Source organism: Phascolarctos cinereus, unplaced genomic scaffold (genome assembly GCF_003287225.1).
Source record: "Phascolarctos cinereus isolate Bilbo 61053 unplaced genomic scaffold, phaCin_HiC Scaffold_1;HRSCAF=81, whole genome shotgun sequence".
Lineage (NCBI taxonomy): Eukaryota > Metazoa > Chordata > Mammalia > Diprotodontia > Phascolarctidae > Phascolarctos > Phascolarctos cinereus.
Window position 1 is genome coordinate 76,507,261 of NW_027555514.1, and position 19,321 is coordinate 76,526,581.

General features: G+C 35.8%; 2 protein-coding genes across 4 annotated transcripts in view; one reads left to right on the plus strand and one right to left on the minus strand.

The window, feature by feature from the left end:
• PITRM1 (pitrilysin metallopeptidase 1) overlaps positions 1–15,478 on the plus strand; it is a 44,574-nt gene extending 29,096 nt beyond the window's left edge. For 2 of the 3 annotated variants that reach the window (XM_020990377.2, XM_020990378.2), the window contains exons 19-27: positions 681–846; positions 1,496–1,596; positions 5,331–5,451; positions 7,303–7,374; positions 8,625–8,737; positions 12,778–12,903; positions 13,482–13,627; positions 14,349–14,451; positions 14,678–15,478. In XM_020990377.2, coding sequence (XP_020846036.1) covers positions 681–846; positions 1,496–1,596; positions 5,331–5,451; positions 7,303–7,374; positions 8,625–8,737; positions 12,778–12,903; positions 13,482–13,627; positions 14,349–14,451; positions 14,678–14,771 — 1,042 coding nt within the window. In that variant the 3' untranslated portion in view covers positions 14,772–15,478. The remainder of the gene's footprint in view (positions 1–680; positions 847–1,495; positions 1,597–5,330; positions 5,452–7,302; positions 7,375–8,624; positions 8,738–12,777; positions 12,904–13,481; positions 13,628–14,348; positions 14,452–14,677) is intronic. The other variant, XM_020990379.2, reaches the window with a different exon arrangement.
• A 1,123-nt stretch (positions 15,479–16,601) lies between these two features.
• The window catches only part of PFKP (phosphofructokinase, platelet), an 86,873-nt gene continuing 84,153 nt past the window's right edge, over positions 16,602–19,321 (minus strand). Inside the window, exon 22 of the mRNA XM_020990383.2 lies at positions 16,602–17,146. Coding sequence (XP_020846042.1) covers positions 17,005–17,146 — 142 coding nt within the window. The 3' untranslated portion in view covers positions 16,602–17,004. The remainder of the gene's footprint in view (positions 17,147–19,321) is intronic.

A 19,321-nucleotide genomic window follows, 5' to 3' on the forward strand; every position in this document is an offset into this window, starting at 1 on the left:
GTACTTCCCATGTGTAGATAGTATTCTCCTCATTTCTTCTTTCAAGGTCTATCTCTTCCACAAAATCTTCCCTCATTCCCCTTTCTTTCAAGCAACTTTGACTTCATTTAATATATTTAATCATGATTTAATTTGATAAAATATGATTGTGGATCTGCTGGTAGTTATTGGTATACATATCTAATATCATTTACTAGATTGTAAGTATCTTAAAGTTGGGAATTGTGTTGCATACCCAAGCTGAACATAGTTCCAGTTCAGTCCAAGAAACATTTATTAATTGCTAGGGATACAAGTAGTAAAAAGAAAAGCCCTCTATAAGGTTACAATTAATTGAGATAGGGAGATAACATATAAAAGGAGGTAGGAAATGGGGGAGGAGTAAGGACACCAGGGGCAATTTTGTTCCCTGGAGTTGAAACCAGGCAGAGCAGCAGATGCAAAGGAGAGTGATCTGAGAGTTTGGTGCTCTGTCCTCCAGCTCTCTGGATGGAGGAGAAAAGTGGCTGAGGGAGGTGGTGTCAGTCAAGCACTGGATTAGGAACTGAGTTTTGAGGTGTTGAGCTTATCCTGGGAGGGGCAGAGATAGATAATCATTGTTGAATTGTTTTTCAGTTCCATTATTACATAAGGGATTGTCTTTTGTGTTGACAATAAGCTGTTCTTTTATTTTTTTATAGCCCACACTTTGAAGATGAGGAACACTTTAAAGTGTTAGTTAAAATGAGTGCTCAAGAGCTTTCAAATGGAATTCCTAATTCTGGCCATTTATATGCATCTGTTAGAGCTAGTAGAACACTTACTCCTGCTGGAGACTTGCTAGAAACCTTTAATGGCATGGATCAGGTAAAGAAATAATTGATTATTCTGGATTTATTAGCTTCAGTCAAGTAATTAAATTGGAGCATTCCACCTCCCAATTCCAGACATTTGCAAAAGCCATTCCTCCTCCTGGGAATGAACTTCATTCTCACCTCTTCTTCCCACAGTACTTGACTTTCTTCAAGGTTTGTCATTGGTGTCACCTCTGTCATGAAAGAATAATCTGACCTCCATGTCATTAGTGCCCTGCTCTTTCATCTTTTGTCACATCTTGTATCACACTTATTCATGCATATTACGTATTCCCTTAGTCAAATAAAAGCTTGCTGACGGCTAGAACTACTTAGTTTTTGTCTTTGTATCCCTAGGACCGAGCGCTGTGTGGCTTCACTTATAGTAGATACTTTATAAACATTTGTAGAGGTGATTTTACTAAAAGAAATAAATTATACAAAAGTCAAAAATGTTAACCTGCATGCATACAGAATCTTATCTTCCTGTCCACATTTCAGCAAAAAAAAAAACCTTTAAATTTTCCCTGTACTGAGCAAACTCACAGAAACTGTTGGTATCTTAAATTTACTTAGATTCACTACCAGAAATTCTGTTTTTTAAGTAACTAGTTTTAACTTTTCCATGTAACATATGTACGTATGTCATTGCTTTGGGTCAGGTGAGACTAATGAAGCGAGTTGCAGAAATGTCAGACATTAAGCCAATCCTAAGAAAACTTCCACGCATCAAGAAACATTTATTAAATTCTGATAATATGAGGTAAGAATTAATGGTTTCTCAGATATCAAATAACCTTGTGGTTTACTTATTTTTGCTAAATATATTTTTGTGTGTGATTTACTAATTTTTGCTAAATATGGTTTTTGTGTATAACTTCAAAAGAAATTTCTTGATTTCTTTCTGTGATAGGTTGATTTTTTCTTTTTGATTAATGCTAAAAAAAAAATCTCCAATACAGTAATTAACTTGAGTAAATGTAGATAGCAGTATAGGTCATAATCAGAAAGACTTGAAGATAAGTTCCGTTTTTGATACATACTGACTATACATACTAGCCTAAGGAAGGGCCTTAACCTCTCAGTGTCCCAGGGAATGGCCCAGAACACAAGTTATAGGATTGTGGCAGATCAGCATTGGTACAGGGAACTCCTTATTGGGAGTGCCCTACACCAGTGAAATTTTAGATTTAAAAACAAAACAAAACACCTTACCAGACTGATAAAATATACATTTAAAAAAGAAAAATAAAATCAGTTATTAACTGGAATATTAGTTAAATACTTGGTTATTTTGGCATTTATGTTGTTTTATTGATATGGATATTCTCATTATTTCTGGGCCCAGTTCATTGTCCATCTTCAACCTCTATATATGTATTCTGATGAAACAGCTTTGTTGGTTTTCCATCCAGCTACATATCACACTATGGACAATAAACATTCTTAACTTCTCTTGGATTTTTCCTATGTGGATTTTTATGCTGGCCGATACGGAGTGATTCTGGCTTATGTTTAGTAGGTTCTACTGTGTTCCAGGGCTTGATGCAGATACCACAATGTCATCTGTTAAAAAGGACTTTGGGAAGATCTTGTCAATCATAGAGCATCTCCCATTTGGACACCACTGAACATCATTCACAGCAGTGCTTGATGCTTTTGGCTAGCAAATATTTCCCTGTTTTATACTTCATTTAATATTAACAGTTGAGAGGTCCTTTTTCAAAACTGTTTCAAGAAATCTTATGTCAAATCATTAAGCGTTTATTAAGTGGTTATTGTGAACCAAGCATTCTGTTAAGTTCTGGAAATACTGATACAAAGAGAAAGAAAACTCAGTCAAGATGCTAATATTTAATGGGATAACATAGCACATGAAAGGAAGCTGAAAAGATGGTGGGGAGGGAGAAGGGGGCATGTCCAGAGATCTTGGCTGGAGCGCGGAGGTAGAGACAGATATGGCTGGCCTTGGTACTGTTTCTTGAAATGACAAGTTTAAGAGGAAATCAATCAGTCAGAAAGGGAAGACTGTACTTCTGTGTTATAAGGAAGTCAAGAGCTAACTGAGCTTCCAGGGTGAGGTAGTTGCTGTGGCAGGATAGAGAAAGTTCAGAGAGGAACGAAGGCTAGCTTGTATGATTTTAATGTATACCTAGGAGATACCTAGTTGTAGAACATTTATAGTGGGAATTTGCTTAGCCAAATTAAGTGATTGTTTTATTTTCAACACAGAATAGTGAACTCTGTGAGGTCTTTTTTATTCTCAGCCTCTTTCATTCTTTTTGTGTGACTTATTTTAAAGATGTGGTCTGTTCTAGAATATCTTTTGAGAAAGCCTAATGTCATTTGTAGAACCTGCCTGTTCCCTTTTCATACTTTCCATCAAAGTAAACTATTCTCATAAAGATTTTTTGATTGCTTTTCCCCCACAACAGTAAGGTTTATAGTTGCTTTTCTCTCTAATCATTTAGTGTTTTCTCCTATTTAAATATCTTGAGAATTGATCCCCTTAACATCTTCAAAATTATCACCTCCATAATTGTCCTCCTTTGTGTATACTTGGTCTAATCTAGGCACACTCCTCATCTTTAGGTCCTAGAATGTCATTTCTACTTCCTCATTCAGTATTTAATAACTCATTCAGCATGTGAAGAGTCCAGATTGGGTAATTTCACTGTTATAGCAATGGAATAAATAATTTGTGATAGATATCTCAATAGATAATAACTTTTTTCTCTATTCTTATAGTTTTGTTCTTAGGTACTTTCAGGATGATCTAGTTTAATTGAAATTTTTGTCAAGCTTTTTGTAAATGCTTTTCCCTCTCTGCTATTTCTAGTTATTTTGTGAAGTAAGAATGCTTATAAACTGCCATCTTCCTCTGGAATATTTTATGAATGAGATTGCATTCTAAACTGATATTATTTTGTCTACCAGATATCTCTGTGCTTGGCAGGTAGACCAAGCATTTACTTACTGAGGCATTTTTTCATTTCTTTTGGCCTCATAGTCGCAGTTAATTACCATTGATGATAAGCTTGCCTCAGAAATGGTGATAGTCTACATTGAGCTCTCTTCCTTCAACCATTTCCTTTTTTGGAACCTCCTTAGTTTGTTTAAATCGATAATGTTGCTGCTTTAAGTACATTATTTGTCTTCGCTTTTTTGTTCTAATTTTGCACTGATTTTAATCTTTCTTCTAACAAGTCTATGGTTTGACCGTTGATTCAGAAGACTCATACTTCAATAGCCTTTTGTTACCTGTAAAGATATAGTTGAGTTTTTTATGTAATGTAATGTTTAACGTCTCTGTCACCTCCTGGTTCTTCATAAAGTATTAATAACGTATAGGTGCAAGGTATTTGTGTCTGTTTTAGTGAGCCATATTTTCCAACATATATTTTGCCATCCTCCCCTTCATCTACCTGTGTATTTAATTCGTCAAGCATTAATTTACGTGTTGCTTTAATTTAGATAGTTTTCCTGTGGTTTTTGTGGAATTCTCTACATTCTCATCCTTTGCCATTGATGTTGTTGCATAAGTTTTACTTATCTTCATGGTGGGTGGTGTTGGTTTTTTTGTTTATTTGTTTTTTGGGGTTTTGCTTATACTTAAGCACAGAAGTAGAGCATGAAGAAGTATCTGTTGGAATGGTAGTTCTTGTTGTCTTTGATTTTATAATAAAGCTAAATTCATGATCTCCTTTATTTACCTCTCCAAGGGGAACCTTTAAATCATTCCATTTAGTAGTTCCTTTAGTTTTCTGAATAGCAGGGGTTCTTAACCTTTTTTATATCTTGGGCTCTTTTGGCAGCCGCATGAAGCCTACGGACACCTTCTCAGAGTATTGGTTTTAAATGAATAAAAGAAAATAATAAAAAATAAAATAATAAAAATAAAAGATTACCAAGAAAACCATTTATATAGAAATACAGTTATCAAAATGTTAAAAAGACAAGTTCATAGACTCTGAGATAAGAATCCGTGCTCTATAGTGAGCTGGTCGAAACTGTTAAGATTCATTTATCTCAGGGCTTATAATTGGACAAACACCTCACATTTCAAGTATTAGCTGTTAATATTTATACACAGTTCAAAAGCTCATGTTTTTAGTATCCTTTGCTCACTTTTTTGTCACTTTGCCGCTGATCTAGAGCAGAAGAAGGAGGCTGCCAAGGGTAGAAGTTCATTTTGTATTTTGCTTTGTGCTGTGGTCAAAGCATTTGTCACCTAATGACCAGCCTACTGGTGATGAACTTCTTTCTATGTAGCAAGGCTGATCAAACTAGACAGTCTTAAAATGGGACTAATGTGAAGTCTTCCCGAAGAAGAATTATTTGCACATTCTAGCATCAGCTCAGAACCCAGAGTCATCACCACACCACAATGAGGCATCAGAGTTGTGTCTAATTGATAACGTACGTGTATGCATACATATTTTATATGCTCATATTTATATATGTATATATATGTGCATATTTTACGTTTTAAAACAGATGTTCAGTGAATGCTACCCCTCAACAGATGTCTCAGGCAGAGAAAGAAGTTGAAAATTTTATAAAAAGCCTTGGTCGAAGTAAAAAAGAAAGAAAGTCAGTCCGGCCCCATGTAATTGAGGTAAGATTTAATCTGCAAGCAGATTTTATGATTTACTCTTCATGTATAATATTTTACTCATTGGTTTGAGTTAGCATGATATGTAGAGGAAGCCAGAGTGATTGGTGTGATGGGCCTTTGTTATAGCCTAAGAATTTCTACAAACCAGAAATCCTTGTAAAAACCTATTTCTGTAAAAGGCTGTTGTTGATTTAACATAGGTCATTATTACAGTGTTTTTTAAACTAGTTATGTTCTTCTGGTAGTTGTATGATCCTTGTCTCTACATCCTTTCTTCAAGATCAGTATATTTTGCTTGTATGCAGATGGTGGTGTTTTTTTAAAAAAAAACTCATTGCTTTTAGCTTTTCTTCTTTCAGATTGTCCTTCATGTCAACATATTTGTATTCTCAATCAGTTGTCCTCTCTTTCACTCCTTTGAAGATACTCTAGTCCATATTGAAGTTTTTTTTGTATTCTGCTAACTATTTTTGCTGTGCAAGTTAGAAATTCTTTGGTTTGTTGCCTTTTAACTTTATTCAAGATTCTGATTTCTCTTTTGAACCATTTGGGAACATCCTGCTATGGTTTCCTGGGAATCCATAGGGTTCTAGTTTTTTTTCAGGTGTTGGTCCATTTTCTTTCTTATTTACTTAGAGAACTTTGCAGTGTATTTGCTGTCTTGGTAGCCATCTCTCTTTCTGATGTAAGTATCTTTCTTGTTGATTTATTTGTTTGTGCTCTAAGTGTTTAACTGAAGATATTTTCCCCTTAGATCATTAGTGGTTCTAGTCCTTTTTGTTATATTTCCCTGTCACTTACCTTCTGATTTCTTCCCCTTGGATGCTGACTTTCCCTGCAGGAACTAGACTTATAAGCTGGTTCAGCTTCCTCTCACATTGGGGAATTTGCACTTTGCTTGCCTCAGTCATAGCCCCAAATGTCTCTGGGGCTGTCTTTCCCCTTGTCTTTAGGCCTGACATAATCCAACATTCTTTTGTCCTGCCCAAGTTCCCTCTCTTCTTTACTTCTCCAGCTGAGTCCATTTTCCAATATGTCACCCCTTCTGCAAGTGGCAGGGCAGAGTTGAAGTTGTTACTTGTTGCCCCAGAATGGTGATAGAAAGACAGGAGCCTGCCGAACACTGCAGCCCCAGCAAGGAAATTGTTGTATGGGTCCCAGGCTGGTGAGCTATGGAGGGGAGAGAGTCAAGTGAGCAGGTACCACTGAAGATCTTTAGCGGGAATGTGATATGATCAGAGTTTCTCTTCCCCTCCCTTCCATTAAACTTTTAAAAATTCTTGGGAAAATTAATTTCTTAATATTCATCTTTTAACTATTTTGATTCCACGTTCCAAAATCTAGAGAGATTCTTTCTTAATGGAGGTCACCATTTGGGTGTCTTCTTCTTGAGTGTTTCTTATTACTTACTATTCACTTATATGTTTCCATTTTTTTATTCCACTTTTTGTGAAATGATTTATTTTAATGTATTGACTTATCTTCGTAAAAATATAAATGAGTAGAGCTTTTGTATTTGGGAATATTCGCACACATGCCTAAAACTTAAAATCAAACTTCAAAATAGCTTAGAAAGGCTAATAGATTTAATGTTTACCTGTAATTCAGCAAACTCAGACTTCATATGGGACAGGAATTTATATACCGTAGGGGGAAAAAATGAACCAACTTGATGGTAAAATGTAAAAAATGAGGTGCCAATTAAATTAAGGACAAGAAATTGATTTTCTTTCTGTTGTAGAGGTGCTAAGTAAACAAATTATGCTGCTTCAGCATTTATCACATATGTATGCATTCCTTGCAGTTATTGTTCATTTAATTATGTTTAACTTGAAGACTTTTTTTTTCCAGAAATCTGTTGATTCCAAACCAATTGACGGTAATTTAGCAAATGGTCCCCAAATGACAAGAAAGCTAATTACTGTAAGTTAATAATTTAGTACAGCTATATTATGCAAAGTTAGTTTATAGAACTTTGTGACCTGAAATTTAAAAACTGATTTCCTTCGTTTCTTCAGACACTTTAGAATAGGTTTGTGTAGAACAATTATGTCAAACTTAAATAGAAGGAGAAAAGAAGGGAAGAGAATAAGCATTTATATAGTGCCTGACTATGTGTCAGGCACCATGTTAAGTGCTTTAAGGTATTATCTCATTTTTAGCATCTCTTTGGGTCTTCACAACAACCCTGTGAGGTAGGTGCTGTAATTATTCTCATTTTAGAGTTGAGGAAACTGAAGCAAACAAAGGGGAAGTGACTTGTCCAGGGTCATACAGCTGCAAAGTGTCTGAGGCTACATTTGAACCAGCACTAATGGGGGACAGTAAACCATACGTAAGGATTCTTGTAAGCCACATATTGACTTAGGAAACTACAATTAGCATTATCAAGGTTTTATTTTATATTTATTTCTTACATAATTCCTAATTATATTTTAATCTGGTTCAGCCACTTTGGAGTGTTGCCGGAGGAGTTGTTGGCTGTGTGTTTGACACCTCTTTTTTAAAATACTGATGTCCCTTTTTCCCTGCCACATGATGTGCCATAAGTTTTTAAGGACTTGATTGTCCCATGTTAGTCTAAAAAGCTTTTGCTACTGCAGAATATTAGGACTTCTAGTTTGCTCTTATTTTTATATAACACTTAAGTAGTTTTTTGTGTACATATTTTCATGGACTTTGGTTGAAATTGTATTGATTAATATTTTCTCTGATTTTTTTTTTAGCCCAGATTTTTTGAAGCACATATATGCAGTGCTTAGCTCCCAACAATGATACTTTTTACTGTCTTTTCTTGCCTTTTTACTGGTTTTTTTTTCCCCTCACATATATATGGAATTTATTTGGTTCATTATGCACAGAATTTTGTATTCTCTATCATAAGGAATGAAATGAGATCAATCACAACTGTTTGCATGAATGGTGTTGTCAGAGGGCATGTTTTAAAGAGGGTGTTTATAGTATTTTAAAGTATTATAATTGAGTCTTTCATGATGGTGTTAAGTGGAAGAGTTGCCTGAAATTAATGGGCTTTATATGAGGTGAGAAATAATTGATTTCACTAGAAAATCATGAATTGTGATGTCTTCTTAAAAATCTATTTACTTAATGTCATCATACTTCATTTTAATAAACTTCACGGACTGAAGAAGACACTTTTTTTTTCTCTTTAGGACCCTACTTTCAAACCATGTCAGATGAAGACTCATTTTGTACTTCCTTTTCCTGTGAATTATGTAGGTGAAGGTGTTAGGACTGTTCCTTACACACATCCAGATTATGCCAAGTAAGTGATATAAAGAACTGCTTACTAGACAGATAAGACTTCTTAGCTAATACTTGAGGAATTGATGTAGCTAAAAAGGTGTCCTTTTGTTAACAGAAATTCATTATTATAGAATTCTGAAATTAAAGCATCCATGAATTATAATTTATTCCATCCCCCACTTTAAAGAAGTTAGTTTTCCTGGGCTGCTACCTTGAACTTGATCTTTTCCTAATGTACATCTTTTCAGAAGGTGAGCATTTATGGAAAATTTCTGGCAGATAAGAGAATGTTCACATTCTGATGAATAAATATTGCCTGTTAATAATAAAAGTTTTCCTCACAATCTTCTGGTTTGATGACACCGCTATTCCCTGTCATCCAACTTCAAGCCCTTAGTGTCTTCAACTCATCCTTCTAACTCTGTGCTCAATCCTACTTTTTCTGCGTTCACAACATCTCTTCATATCCAAACTCTTTTCTCGTCACTGTTTTTATCCTGTTAAGCCTTTGTGGTATGAGTTCAGATTCTGCCTCAGACTCTTGATATTTTGTGATCCTGGGCAAATCACTTAACTCCTCAGTTGCAGTTTCCTCCTCTATCAAATGGGGGTGCCTCCCAGAGTTGTTGTAAAAATCCAAGGAGAGACCCTGCCTTATGCTTGGCAAGCCTTAAAGCATAGTCTGGATGCTAACCACATAGCTAACACCCTAGTTCAAGCTTTTAGTCTTACTTGGATTGTTGTTGTTACTTCTAATTGGTCTCTTAGTTCTCATCTGTTTTCTTCTATAATCCAGTCTCCAGAAGCTGCATTGATAGTAACTGGGTCCCTCTCCTGCTTAAGAAGCTCCAGGCTTTTGTTTGGCCCACCACTGTGTAACCCCCTTTTCTAGGCCTATTGCACATTGCTTTCTTTTGTCTACTCTACCTTCCAAGCCTGGAGTAGCTTCCTTTAAAATCTGCTTCACTGCCACATCCTGTAGGAAGCGTATCTTGGCTTCTCCCTCTGCGTGTGCGCCCCCCTCTCCCCCCCCCCCCGGTACCCTGCTCATGATTTTACACTTAATTTTCCATGCATGTGTTATTTCTCCTCCAATGAAGATCATAAGCTCTTGGAGCACAAGGACTACTGTGTTTTCATGCAGCACTTGGCGCAGTACCAGGACGTACTAGCTGTTCAATAAACGAAGCAGACAATAACTAATAAATTAATTAATAAACTGATTAATTAATTAATTTACATAAACGATAAGTGAACCAGATAATAATAAATTTTATACTTGTGAACTTAAAAAAATTTTAAGTCTGAGTGTAGAGCTTTGTAGTTTAGATTTGTTGTTTTTTATTTGATTTGTTCCAGTGTTCTAGACTGTCAGGATCTTTTTGAATCCTGTCATCCAGTATGTTAATTATTCCTAGGCTTTATGATTATCTGAAATTTGATAAGCTTGGTATCTGTGCCTTTTACTCAAATCATTGATAAGAATGTTAGGTGGCTTAGGTCCCACTACCAATTGCTGAGATTCTTCAGTAGACACTTTGTTCTAGGCTTTCATAGAGTCATTGATGAATATACTCTGCCTTTTCTACTAATTCTGAATTCACCTATTAGCCCTTACCTGCCATTTTTATGCAGGGATATTATGAGACACTTTATTAAGTATTTTGCAGAAATCTAAATATCTGAAGATTCCCCATCTAACAGACAAATGGCCTTGTCAGAAAAGGAGTTGTGATTAATTGGGTTTAATTTGTTCTTGAAGCCACTCTAAGGCTTTTGATCATTACTTACTTTTCTAGATACTCAGTAACCATACCTATAGTAATATGACCCAGAATTCTGCCAGGAAATTGATTCATTGGCCTATAGATTACAGACACTTTGCTTCTTTGAAAATCAGGACATTTGACTTTGTCCAGTCCTAGAGTATTTCACACATTCTCCAGTCTTTCAAAGGGACCACTGGCAAAGGCTCCTTAGTCATATCTTTGTTTCTTTCTGTACCATAAGTTGTACTTTATTCAGGCAGTTGACTAACTAGATCATAATACAGTTGGTTCAAAAAATAGTCATATAATAAAGATAATTGTAAGATTTTGTAATTGAGTTTGAAAAAATCTAATCAAATACAAGATGAGGAAGGTGAGACCAGACAAAGTTCTGTTTTAGTTTATTGCTTGCTCAGTATTAGTTAATAATGTAAATTTGGCACTCAAGAAAGCTAATGTGATTTCATGCTCCATTAAGAGGTGCAGTATTCAGGAATAAGGAGGTAATAATTCTAGTGTACTTTTTCCCTTAGAGCACTGTTTAGTTCTTGGTGTTACATTTCAGAAAAGATGATAAGCTAAAGTGTATCCAGAGGAAGAAAACCAGGATGGTAAAGTTTGTTCCATATGAGGAGCAAGTAAAGGAATGGGGATATTTAGCTCAGAGAAGCAAAAACAGTGGAAATGTAGTAGCTATATTTCAAGTCCATTTGGCTGCCACCAATTTTGTCTTTTTCTTCTTTCCTTTCTGTCCTCTATCATGCTCCTACTCCAAAGCCTTCATTGCCTTCTTAGTGCCCTTACAATAAAGTAAAATTCCTCTTAGTGTAATGGACTCTTTTGCTATCTGTGCAAAGGGCATCTATGGACCTTTTAGAGTAATGTTTTTAAATGTATAAAATAAAATACACAGGACTACAAAGGAATAGAGGAGTTAGTGAAGATTAAAGATGGTTTTTTTTCAGTCACAAGTACCTTGTGTTAAAGCAAAAGGAGTGCTACAACTGTTCTTTACATTTTTAATATTACTCTCAGCAGAGTACAGACAACCAACTGGTGAAACATTTAGTGGTTTGATATTAAGAGAATTTGTACCGTACTTCAAAGGAATACTGACATGCACAGTTACAAGGAGTCAGAGAGCCAGCCATAATGACTCTAGAGCAGATTGCAGGCCATGCAAATGGAAAATGATTTTAAATTGCTACCTCACTAAATAAAAGATGAATCCTTTTTTAAAAAATGTTTTTTTTCTCATCCAAATTTATGGGCCCCCTGAAATCTATTTATGAACTCTTTCCTCTACCCATTCTTTCATCCTCCTATTAAAAACACCTGCTCTAAGACTGTAATTAGCAGAGAAGGTACTAACCCATAGTTTCCTATACCATTGAAATCACAGGTCTAGTCCATATCCCTAATTCCTTTATGCACTCTTCAGTTCATCCAAACTGGCTTGCTAGCTATTTCACGAACTTTACTTGTGTTTATTTCCTTAATGGCCCATCTATCATGTACTTCCTCACCTTTGTCTTTCACAAGAATCCTGGTCTTCCTTCAAGGCTCAGCTGAGATGTCATCTGATGTCCTCCTCCCCTAAGTATTTGGTCCATTCATATTATTTATATTTACTATGTATCTTGGATCTTCCCAATACGATGCAGGTTTCTTGAGGTCAAGAACTGTTTGTCTTATGTCTTATTATCCTTAGCACCTGACATTATGTTATGCCTTTTACATAGTAAGTTATTAAAAGATATTTGTTAAGTTGAATAGTGAACTGAACCCTCTCGGCATATGATAACATAGTCCTTTTCTGGTGAACTGAACGAAACTAGTTTCGCATAATCAAAGATCTTTGTTTTTTGCGTCTGGCACATAGTAAGCACATAACAAATGCTCATGGACTTAATGATTGGATCACCGTGTTCACAGTCACTCATAGGATCTCTGATAAAGCAACATTTTAGTGTCATATATATCTTTAGAAAGAATTAAAATAAGTGAATGTTGAAATGGTGAGAGACAGCATGGCAGTGAATAGAGAATTGGCCTTGGAATCAGGGAGACCCGGTTTCATATGCAGTCTCTGACATGTGAGCCTGGGCAAAACTCTTACCCTTTTGGTGCCTCAGGCAGTTGTCTACAACTGTTAATTTTAGCCAAGGTGGGAGTTGCCTCATCTGTAAGTTTTCTGTACCAGTGAAATCACACAGGTCTAATCTGTAACGCTCTACATGGAAAAAATTTTAAAATGTCCTATATATTTTAACTTTTTTTTTTTACACAGACTTAGGATCCTTGCACGTTTGATGACTGCTAAGTTCTTACATACAGAAATTAGAGAGAAAGGTGGTGCATATGGTGGAGGTGCTAAACTCAGCGGTAATGGAATATTCACCTTTTACTCCTATAGGTAAATTGTCTGACATGTATATCACATAGTGGTCATTTATAGAGATATGGCAGTGGATGGAGTATTGGGCTCGTTTCTATTTCAGATCCCTCTCTCACACTAGATCTGTTTTGAAGAAGGGAGATTCTCACATTGATGAGATGGAAGAGATCCCTTCAATTTTTTTTTTAAATGACTGCTTATCTAATATCATGTCACATAATGTAGGATTTTTTAATGGAAGCATAGTTTACTTGTCAACAGCAATCCTTTCCCTAAAGGTCTACTCTGATGTCTTATCATCGTGTAGAAGCCTTCCTGGGTTCCCAGAGACACAAGTGGAGCACAAGCTCTTGTAGGTCTTTCCCGGTGTCAGAGGGTCAGGCACACCCAGATTCAGAGAAGCTCATCACTAAAAGTTTGGCTAGGTGACATGTTTTCTTTTGGCCACAGCAACTCTTGTGAAAATGGACTACTAGCAGTCTGATGGTGTACGTGCAAACAAACATGACTCTTGAAGAAAGAATAACCAAATTATAGTCATTCATTATCTAAATTTTATGTGTACAAACTGAGATTTTTTCAATCTAATTATTTAGGGATCCAAATTCAATACAAACTCTCCAGTCTTTTGAAAAAGCGGTAAACTGGGCCAAATCTGGAAAATTCACAGAGACGGATATTGAAGAAGCAAAACTTTCCGTGTTTTCAGTTGTAGATGCTCCAGTTGCACCCTCAGACAAAGGTAGGAGGAAAGTGGTGTGTGTATGCACATATGTGTTTGTGGTTGGTGAAACAGCTCTGACAAGTCATAGACTTTGCCTACTACCAGGTAATATGCTACAGATGTAATAGTTGTTCTTTTAATATAATTTTTCTGGACAGCAAAACATGTTTTTTCATTTGGGATACTAAATTTAAAAAGTTCATTTGCATTCCCTTCTTCCGTCCTACAAAGCACTATTTTTAATTATAGCATCCTAGATATCTATTAGACATTCTTTTCATTCGTATTCTTGTTGCGTGACCCAGGTGGTGTTCAGTTGTTTTTCAGGCATGTCAAACTTTTCGTGACCCCATCTGGGGTTTTCTTGGCAAAGAGACTGGACTGGTTTGCCATTGCCTTCTCCAGCTCATCTTACAGATGAGGGAACTGAGGCAGGCAAGGTTATTTGATTCACCCAGGGTCACATAGCTAGTGTCTGAGGCTGGATTTGAACTCAAGAAGATGAGTCTTCCTGACTCCAGGCCCACTGTGCCACTTGCCTGACTCATACATGTTTAATAAATATTTGTTGATTGATAAAGCTAGACCTTAAATTTATAAGATTTTTGCATTGAGCTCTACCTGTGGGAAAATAGTTCTTCTGCTTAAAGGATGTTAGATTCTGTCATTTTTTGTGAAGTGTGAGAGATGCTGTTGCTCCAGCTAAATGTTGTTTTTTGAAATTTGGCTTTATTTCCAGGAATAGACCGGTTCTTATATGGACTTTCAGATGAGATGAAGCAGGCACACAGAGAGCAACTCTTTGGTGTTAGTCAGGAACAACTTATTAATGTTAGCAATAAGTGAGTATTTTTTTTAACTATTCTGCATGTGATTTTCTTTCGGATAAAAACTTTCTAAAAGTAGTATTGGTTCCATTCAGTGAAAATAATAATTTAGAGTGGTGTAATCAATTTTAATTACATGAATGATATTAACGTTAAAATAATGATTAAAGTTGCCTCTCTTAAACAGTTGTATGGGTGAGTACTAAAAGAAAGCATATTACCATCTCTGTTTTTATTTCAGATACCTCAGAACTGGCCAGAGCACTCGAGGATTAGCAATACTTGGACCAGATAACATGAACATTAATAAAGACCCATCATGGGTAATAAGATAGTTAGGAAAAAAGTCTCAAAATAAGAGCTAAATTGAACACATATTAATTATTAGACTTATAACCTAAAATCACTCTAATGGATCAGAATCATTAATAACTTTTGCGCAAAACTTTATCATGAACACTGTCTCATATTCAGAACTTAATTACGTCAGAAGTCACTTTGAGGACAAAACTGATTAAACTTTAAAAATGTATAAACTGTATATTTTTTAACTTCAAGGGTAGTGTTTTTATTTAACTCTGTAGGCCCTCAATTGGCATGTCAGCTTTAAACAGCTGTCACTTTTAGAAATAAAACAAGAATCTGACCCAGATGTGGCATTGGTTATCTATTTTCAGCACTGTTTTGATTTAGTATGAGTATAAGCTAAAATAAAGCATCTCATTTGTTTTATCCAGGGTTAATTAACCAGTAGATTTATTTGTTTCCTTTTCTCCCTCAATCTGCTTACTTCATATCCAAATAGAGTAGCTTCTAGGAGAGGTGGAGAGCTGAATCTGACTTAGAAGAGTCTCTATTTGATTATCATCTTTGGAGATCTTAGTCCTTCTAGTTTCACTTGCTCATTTGTAGTCCTTTATACGATTCTTCAGGCATTCTTAAGGAAATAGAAAACTGCTGCTTCTTGGGTCATGGACCTCTGGTCACAATAATGCTTTTAAATTCATAAAATCAAAATAAATAAAATACACAGTGTTACTTATATGGTATTTATGGTTACTTATATGGTGATTAACAAGATATTTAAATAAGCCCTGCTCTAACTAGAAAGAATGGAGCTTTCTAATAACTTTCTTTTACTTTCTTTGGAATGCTAAACCTACCCCCTCCATTCCACTGTTATTTTGAAAGAATAACAGCAGAGTGTTAAAGGAGTTTGGGGATCCTTCTCTTTTCTCCACCTTCCTCTGAGGACTTCAGAGGTAGCCTTAGGAAAAATTAGCATGAACAGAAGCTTACTATCAACGCCTATGTCAACAAATCAGTTATAATAGAACTTTAGTCTGGATAATTTTCTACTCTGATAGGCAACTGTCGCAAAAGTCGTCGTAAAGCTAATTTATTTCTGATGTGTATTAACTTTTCACCTCTCCCTACCTGTTCTCCTTACCTCATTCTTCTCCTGGCAGAGCTAAGAGTCATATCAATTTAGAGTTGTCGTTAAAAACCATCTGCTCCATCTCTCATAGGTGAAAAAACTGGGCCAAACTTTAAGTGGTTAAGTGACTTGCTCCAAATCATGCAACTTGGAAAATAACAACTACAACCAAGATCTTTTAATTCCCACTTTCATATACTTTGTCCTATTCCACATTGCCTACTTTTCCTTTTCTTTCTCTGTCTTAACTGAGCATAATCTAGGGCTCAAATAAATTTTATTATGTGTTTAGTAAAATTTTTTGTTTCCTGTTGATTTAGGGTAGGTTTTTTTTTTGGAGGGGAAGGGAAGAGGACTCTTTGTTGGGGGGAAAAAAAGGTTCCCTTTTCTCCTTACTTCAAGGCTGCTATGGCATCTAGTCAGGGCTTGAGCACTTCCCACCTGTGAACCACTCAAAATTGTGGCCAACAGTTTCTCTCTGAGAACAAGAAAAATCAACTTTTTTTTTTCAAATGTTACATATCTAACCTGAGTATTGTGTAGCAACTAGTTAACATAGAACATACTAAGTTTTGTTCACTTCTTTGAAGTCTTATGACCATAGATTCAGTATTAAACTGTTGTCTCAGAAGTGGTACTACTGTAGATTTGTGGCTAAGTGATTTTTCACTTAAGTACCAAGCCTGTTTTTGAAGTTTTTTTAAGCTCATTTTTCACAAATAGAAAATTATAGTTGTAATATTCATTTTAATTCCACTTTGTATGTACACCATTAGCTTGACACAAAACAAATCTACGTATATTCTAGGTAGAAGTAACAGTTTTGATACAAAGTACTTAAGAGATTTACTTCTTAGTATATTCATTATTTTACATTTGAGTTGTTTATTTGTGAGGAGAATCAGGTAATCAGTAAATAAGGGTGATATTGATAATTGATACTTTGTAGTTAGTGTGAGTATTTAACAGCTAACACAATATGGAAGAAAATGGCAACATATTCCTAATTTTGCATAAAGTGCTGATACAATAACTTAAATGTTACAAAAAATGGCAGTGACCAAAAAATTCTAAAGCATCATTACGAACACGCAATGTGACTCTACTGTCATGATTTAACATGTTGCGAGTTAACTGCTTGTTTGGATGTTGCAGCCGGGTACATGTTCTAGCTGACCTGAATCAGAAATATCATAGCTGATTTTGTACTTGGCCAAAATTTTCATCAAAGGTCGTAGTTTCAACCACCATTGTTCTTTGGGAATTCTGTGCCTGTTGGGGTAAGAGAAGAAAGTAGTTTACACCATTTTTACTCCTATATTCTGTCATCAGATTTTGATTTTTCTCAGCCTTATGGAAGATATTTTCTTTGCTACACACGAATTCAAATTAAAGGAGAGCAAATTTAAGGGCTATTTAGCAACTCTTATATCTCTGAAAATGATGCTGCTTAAAAATTATTTAATTTCAAGCTTTAATTTCTAAATCTGGGTGGTTTGTTTTATCAAATTTGGTCAGACTAGATCCAACAGTACAGATGATAAAACTATTCACATTTTGTAATTCTGTGAAATGCTGAAGTCTTTCTACAAGTCCCTTCTAGGGAATTTCTCCAGCACCTAAAGGTTCCTGGTGATTCTCATGTGTCATGGCACTCTCTCTTCCTCTTATCTAAATGAATGACTAGAAAATGTGTAACTCAATCATGTCTTCCATCACTGTTGGTAATCTAATGCAGGTTGCACCCACCATGCTTTTTCCACTGCCTGAAATTTGATTCTGGTGTTCAGCAGCCTGCATAGCAGCATTACCAGGAGAATAAGATGAGCCTTTTAGCAGTGAAAGCACAATTCAGCTTTCCCTATGCACACCAGCCCGGTTCGTTGTCCATCTTCAGTTAGGTGACCATAGTGCAGTAAAATGCAGACTGCAAGCTTTTTCCTACATTTAGTTCACTTGTCACACAAGATCACATGTAGACAGGACATCATCAACATTTAAAGGAAATCTCTTACAATTGAATTTCGTACACTCTATTTCACGAAACTGAGAAATAACCGCAAGAAGGATTTATCTTTCTCTCAAGCCTTATTTAGTGTTGCTAATCAGTGGACCATTAAACAGTTCTTTGTGATTGTGTCACAGGAATCTTAGGATTTTAATGCATATAGAAGACACCTTACTTGAGGAAGCTGGATTTTGTGGAGATTTTGAGATCAGCAGAGAGGGCACTTACGTCCCTTATAAGAAAATGATATATAAAATCTGACTTATGGTTTTGTCAGAATATTCTCATGAGTTACTTGCTTTATAGTAAATACGAAAAAAACTATATTTACTTAAAATCTAATTTTTCCCTGTTCCTTTGCAGTGTCTCAGATCTTAGAAAATCAGTACCTGAATGCCTTTAAAATTGTTAGTTCTCTTACAATTTCTTATGTATGTATTTGGTCAAGCTAATTGCTTTTCCTAATTTCATCTTAAGTGCCACTGCCACTTCTTCACATCAGGTACTGGGTGGTAGAAAATCAAATGTGGGGGCACTATCATTGCTGATAAAACTAGATCACCGTAGTGAGGCCAGTAGTTGACCGATTTCACACCTAGTTTCCTGTCTCACATGTTCTCAGGATGACCTGGTTTAGCTGGATCCCATGCCAAATTGACTTCAGACTCATTTTACTCACAATCCAATCCCACAAATGTTTCTTAAGTGTATGGGGTACTAGAGATGGAAAGACAGAATGAAAAAGAATCTGCTGCCCTCAAGGAGGGCACAAGTATGAAGCCTCTGTGAAGTCTACAGACTTTGGGAAGCCTTTCTTCTTTCCTGATCCAGAACCATATTTCTAACTCATTTTTTTTATTGTCCTTCCCTCTGCCCACCTTCACAATGAAGTCAGTATATAAAGTCTTTAATGACTTAGTTTTGAGGATCTTGTCAAGTTCATCTTTTTTTGAGAGATGATGGAGCATATGTTCTGATGACACCTTCATTATAAGACCCATAACACAAGGTGACCAAGTGCCCTACACAATAATGTTTCTAGTTGTTTGGGTGGGGGGGTGCATGATGAAACTTATTCTTATAACACTTTTATTTCACCTACCTTAGAACCCCTGAACTCCTATTCACCTACACCTTTTATGTCTTCTGGTTTTATTTATACCAAGAATATCATACAGATGGTGGCTCATTCTTCTAGTACTGCATTATTGGATAAAGACCATTAGACTATTTATACATGTTAAGAACTACATGATTCTAAAACCTGTCCTCTTTTTTTGACCCTCTAAGATCATACATAAAACTGTCATTTAAGACTCTTCATACCTTGGTCCCTTCCTACCTTTCCAGACTTCTTATACCTTACTCCTTCTGCAGAGTGTGTGGTCCAGCTACTTCAGCCTCTGCAGTTTCTTGAACATATCACCATCTCCCATCTC